At 52.2% G+C, this 10000-nt stretch overlaps 1 protein-coding gene across 1 annotated transcript in view; it reads left to right on the forward strand.

Moving 5' to 3' along the window:
- LOC311311289 (monocarboxylate transporter 2-like) overlaps positions 1 to 8908 on the forward strand; it is a gene marked incomplete at both ends in the record, with an annotated part of 29748 nt that extends 20840 nt beyond the window's left edge. The window contains 2 exons of the mRNA XM_084440969.1: positions 8379 to 8469; positions 8763 to 8908. Of these exons, the coding sequence (XP_084297095.1) occupies positions 8379 to 8469; positions 8763 to 8908 (237 nt within the window). The remainder of the gene's footprint in view (positions 1 to 8378; positions 8470 to 8762) is intronic.
- Between the last annotated feature and the right edge of the window lie 1092 nt (positions 8909 to 10000).

Below are 10000 nucleotides of genomic sequence, written 5' to 3' on the forward strand. Positions count from 1 at the left end.
TATCTGGATATGTGCGAATGTGTGCGTAACTTTAAATGGATGGTGTTTTGTTTCCCCCCCATAGGAAACCAGAGGACAGAGGCGATTCTGTTGCTTCCACTCTGCCCATGCTTGTTCTTAATAGCTCCCTCCACAGTCTCCATCTCCTCCTTTCCAGCCAACACCTGAGTCCCTATTAGAGAGAGAGAGAGAGAGATAAGATGATGATGATGACGATGATGAGAAATGAATTCCTGCGCGTTTTACGCTAAGCACAGCTCAGTAGTGGAGTGGGCCATTGATCGCGGCGCGAGGGAATGTTAATGCGATCGATAACGCCGCGCTGATGAGGATGTTCGCCAGGAGTCGCGCCCGTCACCCCCCTCCTCTTCCTCCTCTCCCGGCCCTGGAGGAAAGCAAACGGAGGAGGGGGAGGAGGAGGGGGAGACGGAGGAGGAAGAGGAGGAGGGGGAAGAGGAGGAGGAGGAGGAGGAGGAGGGGGAGGAGGAGGAGGAGGAGGAGGAGGAGGAGGGGGAGGAGGAGGAGGGGGAGGAGGGGGAGGAGGAGGAGGAGGAGGAGGAGGAGGAGGAGGATGGGGAGGAGGGGGAGGGGGAGGAGGTAGTAGAAGGAGGAGGAGGAGGAGGAGGAGGAGGGGGAGGAGGAGGAGGTAGTAGAAGGAGGAGGAGGAGGAGGACGGGGAGGAGGAGGAGGAGGAGGAGGAGGAGGGGGAGGAGGGGGAGGAGGAGGGGGAGGAGGAGGAGGGGGAGGGGGAGGAGGAGGAGGAGGAGGAGGAGGAGGAGGAGGAGGTAGTAGAAGAGGAGGTAAAGGACAAAAGGAGAGACTGAGACCTCCTTGTCTTTAGCTCCATCATTAGACATCAAAGAGTCTCATCGCTGACAGGAGGACACATATCTGAACATTAATGTCTGACTAGTCCCAGTTCAGAAGATGTCCCAGACCCTCCACACACACACACGTACTATACCACACACACACGTACTATACCACACACACACGTACTATACCACACACACACGTACTATACACACCGCTTTTTTGTTGAGGGAGTTAAACTCCCCATAAAAATCAAATTCAATACTCATATGTGAGCCTGGATAAGCGGATGAAGATGGATGGATGGATGGATGGATGTGTGAGCCAAAGTTAAGAGGTCCTAACTCTGCCCCCTGCCCCACCCCTCAGTGCCCTGGGCTCCACGCTGGGGAGCTGGAGGGCCGTCTCTACTGACTGGCGAGGAGGGTGGACTTACTGACTGACTGGCGAGGAGGGTGGACTTACTGACTAACTAGCGAGGAGGAGGGTGGAGTTACTGACTGGCGAGGAGGGTGGAGTTACTGACTGACTGGCGAGGAGGGTGGAGTTACTGACTGACTGGTGAGGAGGGTGGAGTTACTGACTGACTGGCGAGGAGGGTGGAGGTACTGACTGACTGGCGAGGAGGGTGGAGTTACTGACTGGCGAGGAGGAGGGTGGAGTTACTGACTGACTGGCGAGGAGGGTGGAGTTACTGACTGGCGAGGAGGGTGGAGGTACTGACTGACTGGCGAGGAGGGTGGAGTTACTGACTGGCGAGGAGGAGGGTGGAGTTACTGACTGACTGGCGAGGAGGGTGGAGTTACTGACTGGCGAGGAGGAGGAGGGTGGAGTTACTGACTGACTGACGAGGAGGATGGAGTTACTGACTGACTGGCGAGGAGGGTGGAGTTACTGACTGACTGACGAGGAGGGTGGAGTTACTGACTGGCGAGGAGGGTGGAGTTACTGACTGACTGGCGAGGAGGAGGGTGGAGTTACTGACTGACTGGCGAGGAGGAGGGTGGAGTTACTGACTGACTGGCGAGGAGGGTGGAGTTACTGACTGACTGGCGAGGAGGGTGGAGTTACTGACTGGCGAGGAGGGTGGAGTTACTGACTGACTGGCGAGGAGGAGGAGGGTGGAGTTACTGACTGACTGGCGAGGAGGAGGAGGGTGGAGTTACTGACTGACTGGCGAGGAGGAGGAGGCAGTGGCGATTCTAGACCTTTTTGACTGGGGTGGCACAAGGGGGGGACAGAGATATGCCAGGGTGGTAGTTACGTTTTTTTTTTTTTTTCTGCATGCTTTTAAGAAGCAAAACACACGTTCCCAAAGCACAAGTTATACCTACAAGCTATATTGTTAAGAATTAAACTTTTTTGTAAACTGCATATTTCCACCCACTACAGGAATCACAATAATTAAAATGGTTTCAATAAACTTGACTGGATAAGCGCCTACCATAATGTTTTACTCACCCTGGTTCCCCAGCCTCCTCAGCACACACATCACAGGAATGCTCCACATTTGTCATGTTTTGTGATTTAAATGTTTCAGGCTGCTGTCTTACATTTGAAAGCTCTGATTTATTTTATTTTACTTTTACTGTAAATAGCATGACACACATCACTTTATAACACTCACTCACACACTCACTATCATTCTCAATGAGTTCAATTCTAGTCCCACTCCCATGACAGGAAAGCAGATCACCTTAAATTTAAATTCGTTTTTTGTAACTTGTTTTTCATGAAGGCTAATTTGCATTTCAGCTAGCTAGCTATCATAGCTAGCTAGCTGACTTTAGATTTACAAACAAGTGGAGAGACGATGATGACACTAGCTAGCTTTCATTAAATCATGTTACAAAGAAAATAACTATGTTAAAACGTTTTAACTACTGACACTAAAAAATACATCTTTCTGAGGGGGGGTGTTAAAGAATATGTGAGAAGACCAAGTTCAAATACTCTAGTAAAGTTAGCTAACTGCTTGCTGCAGAGTGCAGAATGTTGTGTCCGCGAGCATCTGGGGTGGACTAAACCATTTTGTTAAGGGGTGTGTAGGAGGCTCAACTATTTGGCGGATTAAAGATCAGTCTCTCAAACTATATTTTCAACTCATTTTAATTTAGTTATGACACTGACTCATTCATTAGAATTGACAAAAATACAGACAAAATCACAGGGGTGGCTCCTGGGGTGGCCGGTCAGATTCCAAGGGTGGCAAGTGCCACCCTTGGCCACCCCCTAGAATCGCCCCTGGGAGGAGGGTGGAGTTACTGACTGACTGGCGAGGAGGAGGAGGGTGGAGTTACTGACTGACTGGCGAGGAGGAGGAGGGTGGAGTTACTGACTGGAGGAGAATACTGACAGGGGCTGAGGAGAGGAGCCGGGCGGGAGATGAATTTAATTATGCTCTGCGGTTTTCCTGTGTGTGTGTGTGTGTGTGTGTGTGTGTGTGTGTGTGTGTGTGTGTGAGAGTGTGTGCATGCTTGCGTTTATGTATGTGTGTGTGTGTGTGTGTGTACAGTAGGTGTGTGCGTGCCTGCATTTATGTGTGTGCGTGTGTGTGTGTGTGCGAGTGTGTGTGTGTGAGTGCTTGCGTTTATGTATGTGTGTGTGTGTGTGTAGGTGTGTGCGTGCCTGCGTTAATGTATGTGCGTGTGTGTGTGTGTACAGTAGGTGTGTGCGTGCCTGCGTTTATGTGTGTGTGTGTGCGTGTGTGCATGCGTTTGTGTGTGTGTGTGTGTACAGTATGTGTGAGTGTTTTTTTTGTCTTTTTTGTCTCGGTGCTTCGTTAGTAACAACTGTTACTCTTAACAGACTAGCGAGTGGATCCCAGCGTGTGTTGATTACAAGCCCCGCCACACATACATATGCTCAACATCTCTCTGGATGACTCAAATGTAAGTATAAGTCTGACGAAGTGCTTCGCTAATCATTTAATGGCCATCTGGTCTTCACTGACTGAACCAAGGCTGGCAATGTCGCCAGTAACAAAACACAACGGGGTTTTACATAAAAAAAATGATTCTAACATTTTTGTGGGGTGTGAGAGAGTGTATTTAATATCTGTAGATTGAATTGGTGAGCGGACTCCTTCCACTTTCTGGGCACCGTCTGGGCCGAGGATGTACTTTCGGTGACCTTGAGTGACCTGATGAATACAATTTATTATTATTATTATTATTACTTCCTGAGGCAGCCGAAGAAATTCAGACTACCAAAGGAAATGATGGTACTCTTCTACATCCCCATCATCGAGTCCATCCTCCCCTCCTCCATCACCATCTGGTACTCCACCACTACAGCCAAGGACAGGGCCAGACTGCAGCGCGTCATCCGGCTGCAACCTGCCCTCCCTACTGGTCCAACCTGCCCTCCCTCCTGGTCCAACCTGCCCTCCCTCCTGGTCCAACCTGCCCTCCCTCCTGGTCCAACCTGCCCTCCCTCCTGGCTCTGCACAGCTCCAGGACCCGCCCACAATCTCTTCGGCCACTCCCCTCAGGCAGGAGGCTGCGGTCCATCAGGCTGCCGTCCATCCATCCCCACGGCTACCCTCTGACCCCACCTCTCTGCCCTCTGACCCCACCCCGGACCCCACCACCGTTGAGAGACACTTGGACATGACCACCGAATCACACCGCACATACCATATACACACACTCACATACACATTACACTTCACACACTCACTGTACTGTATATACACTGACTACACTTTGTATATATATATATTTTTTTTAATCTTATCTTGTTTTGCACTATTATTTTGTACTACTCTTTGCACTGTCCTGTCTCGTCCCTCGCCCCTCATCCAGTGTTGGCTCCATGTTATGCACCACGCCCGAAAGCAGATTCCTAGTATGTTGAAAAACCTACAACGGCAATAAAACAAATTCGTTTTTTGTTCAACTTATTTTTATTTAGAGAAATATAGAAATGACAGTTATACAAAAACAATACTTTTCAATTTTTCTGAACAAAAACCCATCCTCTCCCCCCACCCCACCTCACCCCACAAAGTCCTAAATCGTGCATCCTAGCATGGGGTAATAAATAAGTACATAAATAGCAGAAAATATTTTTACATCATGGACAGAGGCTAGATGGCGAATACAAATAAAAGTGGAATAAAACAAATTCTGATTCTGATAAGGCTCAGAGATTAGTTATGTTTATAGAGCAAAACTAGCCTCTGTCTAGGAATCCTCAATGGCTTAATCCAGAGCACCTATCATGCTCGCTCTGTCACTATCAAGACAAAGACCTGCCTCTGAGCAGGCACAGTATAGGTCACAGGTGGCTCACTTACTCACGGGCACGCACATACACACACGCACACACACACACACACACACACACACACACACACACACACACACACACACACACACACACACACACCCCCCCCCCCCCCCCCACACACACTCTCTCACACACACACACACACACACACACACACACACACACACACACACACACACACCCCCCCCACACACACCCCCCCCCCCCCCCCCACACACACACACACAGATACATCTTGTCACCAGGGACAGGTCTACTGGAGTGCATGCCCTTGGCTTGATCTTCAGGCCTGGCCAATCTAGCAACACGTTGGCCAAATGCCGCCCCCCCCGCTGTCGTGTCCGAGTGCTCTGAGCTGCCCCCTACCCTCCTGCCGGGAGCTGGGGGAAATGACGGGTTCGGTGGGGGGAGCCCCGGGTGGGGGGGGGGGGGGGGGGGGTGCAGTCCGTGGCTCATGTTGAGAGAAAATGGATCACTGTAAGTGGGAAAGAAGGTGATGGGGGGGACCTCATAGGGTCTCTACAGATGCACCTCTCTCAATGGTAAATTGGTAAATGGACTGCACTTATATAGCGCTTTTCCACCTTAGTGGCACTCAAAGCGCTTTACAATAGCCTCTCGTTCACCCATTCACACACACATTCACACACCAATGGCGGTAGCTGCCATGCAAGGCTAACCTGCTCATTGGGAGCAATTTGGGGTCTGGTGTCTTGCTCAAGGACACTTCGACATGTGGATAGTCGGAGCTGGGATTCGAACCACTGACCCTTCGATCACTGAACGACCCGCTCTACCAACTGAGCTACAGCCGCCTCTCTCTCTCTCTCTCTCTCTCTCTCTCTCTCTCTCTCTCTCTCTCTCTCTCTCTCTCTCTCTCTCTCTCTCTCTCTCTCTCTCTCTCTCTCTCTCTCTCTCTCTCTCTCTCTCTCTCTCTCTCTCTCTCTCTCTCTCTCGCTCTCTCTCTCTCTCTCAATCTCTCTCTCGCTCTCTCTCTCTCTCTCTCTCTCTCTCTCTCTTTGGCCCCACAGGGTAAAAACCTTCCACTCTGATGACCGGAGGGCTTGTACGTTTGTTTAGGTTGCATAATTCATGAAGGCGGACGATGTGCAGCCCTGGGTCTGCTCTGTCATGTGACTGCCACCGTACACACACTGGCCGTCTGGCTGGCCGGCTGTGACAGGAGCAGACGCGCCGGGCGTCTTCTGAGACCCAACATCGCTCTGGATGTCATGTCCAGGGGTGAGAGGCTTGGCCGCTACACCACACCACCCTGACCTCTCCCTATACTAACCCCCGCCCCCCCCCACTCTGACACCTTCCTACCAGTTGTCACTCTGTGTAAAGTCGCTTGTCGCTGTATGCTAGCCCAGAGTCCTCTCTCTCTCTCTCTCTCTCTCGCTGGTTTCTCTAGTGACACCTTCCTATCTAGCGACAAGCTCCCGGGACTTCCATCTGCCAGGTCACGACCCCCCTCCCCGGCCCCGCCCTCGCCCCAGCCCCCCCCCGCCCGTCACCACCTCCTAACCCCTGTCTCCATGGTGATGTCTCTCCACTTCTCGGCGACGAACCGGCCTCTCGCAACACTGCTCTCTCCCAGAGACGTTCGCCTTCAGCTTCTCTCTCTCCAAGCTGCCGGTGTTCTGTCCCACGCTCCAGTCCGGTGTCACCAGGAGGCCGAACCCCCGAGGGCGGGACCCCAGCGAGAGGGAGTACAGGAGGGAGGGTCACTGGACCCTCTGTCTCTCTCTCTCTGGTCCCAGGTAAACCTTCAGAAGAGAGACTACAGCGACGTACCGTACCAGAGGCAGAGAGGAGAGGGACTGAAGCTGCTTCAGTTCTTTTACTTTCAATCCCTCCTTTATATCTTCCACATCTTTCACCTCGTACATGTCAGAACTACCCTCTCTGTCTCTCTCTCTCTCTCTGGGATTCCTGCAGCTTATCAGGGGCTGATCTCCTGCTCTCTGCTGGGATTGTGCTGACTCAGAGAGCTTGACTAATCGCTGCACAGAGCAGTTACTGAGCAGAGAGATTCACCCCGAAACTGCTACCAAAATACAGATTCTCTCACACACACGTTCTGTTATATCGGTGCATTAGGTTCCTAGTTAATATTCCCTGTTATATGCATTTCCTAATATTTGGGTTGGTAAAGGGTGTGTTCTTGAGAATAATAGGCCTAAAGACATTGTGTGTGTGTGTGTGTGTGTGTGTGCTTGTGTGTGTGTGTGTGTGTGTGTGTGTGTGTTCATGGTATTAAGGCATCTTCCCGTATCTCCTCCTGGCCAGATAGGAGCCCCTCCTGAGGGGGATTCGCCTCCTGTGCCCTCCTCCTGTGCCTGCTTTGATTTCCAATATGTCCGCCCTTCGGGGCAGATGGCTGAAGAGGAAACATTCCCTCCGCCGTCAGTGCGCACGCGGCCCCCGGGCCCCGAGGCGGACTTGGGCAGAAATTGGAGAATAATGTAATAGAATATTTGATTGGGCTCTGATGGGCAGGATGCTAGGAACACGGGCCACGCCGATGTGTCTGTGTTTGGCTCGGACAGGCTGTGTTTCCCGCCCCAGCCCTCCGGGTTGTGATTTAATAACTTGCTGTTTGCTGCTCGGCGCGCGGCTCTGGGTCTGGGGTCCGGTAAACGGGTTCCTGCACTTCCTGCGCCTGTCAGGAAATGCTAACGACATGACAAATGTTTGGCAAGGCTGGTGGGGGATCTGGAGATTAATAATAAGGACGTGTCAGTGGATGAATGAGTGGCTCCTAGTGGGGCCCCTCTGATCAGCTGGATCAATGCCATTTGCTGAGAGAGAAGGATCCATAATGTGGCTTGGGGAGAACACACACACCGACAAACACACACATGCACACACACACACACACACACACACACACACACACACACACACACACACACACACACACACACACACACACACACATCTTCTCCTGCCAATGCACATGCTTTTTCCATGTTAGGAAAAGCCAAAATGTTGTGAAAAAAAGTTCAAATGTATCCAATCTTAAAACAACTACAGTTTTAGGATTAAGATTAAGACAACCCTTCTGCTGTTAAACTATTTTTGGTTATCACAGAGCCCAGTGTATCCTAGGCCGATAATCTCTAGATGGACGGAGACAAATAACTTAACAATAGAAACTGGACTTGAAAGCAAAACGTTTCATTGGCTGAAAGAAGAAAAAAAAAACAGCTAAATTCTAGAAGAAATCCATTTTGTGTCTCTGGCCTCACCTGCTCCCCTCCCGACAGAGACAGGTGTCCAAGGAGCCATCCATCAGTGTGGACAGCCTGAGCCAATCACGCCCCTTCAAACCGGCCAGACATTTACCCACGCTCCCATGTGGGTGGGCGGTAATTGCCCGGCGCTACTGTGAGCCGTTAGGCAGGCTGCCACGGGACGGAGCGAGGGGGAGGGAGGAGGGGGGGCGGGGGGGACGGAGTGAGGGGGAGGGAGGGGGGGGGACGGAGCGAGGGGGAGGGAGAGGAGGGGGGGGGGGGGGCAGGTGGTCTCTCATAAGGAACAGACGGGTAGAACTGACACCGGACACATGGCACAGCAAACCTGATGAGTCTTCAGAAAGCGATGCCTCTAATTTCGCCATTGAGGTCTTGTCTAGTTCCCTTCTCTCACAGTTCAGCTGGTGATTCCCCCCGCAAAGTGGCGCCTCGCCACCCCGCCTCGCCCCGCCTCGCTGACAGACGTTGTGCTGCCTCAGCAGCCCGGCGTCGGGAGCAACCGCCGCCATGTGCCGCCCCGCTGGCGAGAGGCCTTCAGATGAAGACCCCACACTGGTAGAGGGCCCCCGTACGAGCCGCTAATTGAGCAGGCCTGGCGCCAAGCCTGCGCCAAACACCGATCTCCATCCCTCCCAGATGGCTAATGCAGTGGCTTCAAGCTAAGACTGGGATCCCATGCTCCACCTTTCCGCTCCATCTTCACATCAGGGTGCCGAGAAGTAGTTCGCTAAGTGACTCTTTAAGTAGCCGCAGCGTCTAATTACACTCCTACGATGAAAAAAAAAAAGACCGGGTTGTTACGAAATAACCACATCAAAATGAGCCGCTGAAAAGTGGCCAGCTGGGTGTGTTATGAGTGCATCGAAAATGAGTAGAAATAGTGATTTCCTGCAGTGTAATGGCGGAGTGTGGAAGCGCCCTCCTCGGCTCTGGCTCACGCCCATCTGCACTGCGCCTGCTAGCCCAGGAGATGCAGCTGGGAGACCTTTTGGGGGCGGAGGCCCAATTCAGATGTCTGCTCGGCGATTGGGCCTGTCAGGACGTCGGGTCTGGGGAAATCAGAGGCGAGCTGAGGAGGACTCGCCCCCCGCCCCCCCCGCCCCCTCCCCCCCCCCGTCATCAATCATCTACCTGTAGCCGCGGCGCAAGCTAATCCGCCCAGGCGCGGCCGGAGAATTCATCAGGCAGGACATCTGTCTGACACGGAGAAAAATGAGCCAGCCCCTCCAGACGTCAGGTCAGATTGGAGCCCGGTGTCGCTGAGCTAGTCAACACAAAGGGCCCTCACAAAGAGAAGGAGAGAGAGGCTACATTTGACTACAGCGTTTCCGGATCTTTCCTGAGGGTGATGCTGATTTGAGTGCGGGTGCCCTGACGTGACCGAGCTGTGTGTGTGTGAAAGGCTGTAACTATAGCACAGCAGGGCACATTGAATAAAGGTGGATACAGTATGGATACTAAGATGTGAAACTGAGTAAATGTTTTATTTCTCTCTCTCTCTCTCTCTCTCTCTCTCTCTCTCTCTCTCTCTCACACACACACACACACGCACACGCACCCACGCACACACACACACACACACACACACACACCTTCATCTACATATAGGCAGGTAGAGTATGAAGGAGAGAGTC

Source organism: Borostomias antarcticus (genome assembly GCF_949987555.1).
Source record: "Borostomias antarcticus genome assembly, chromosome: 7".
NCBI classification, from domain to species: Eukaryota; Metazoa; Chordata; class Actinopteri; order Stomiiformes; family Stomiidae; genus Borostomias; species Borostomias antarcticus.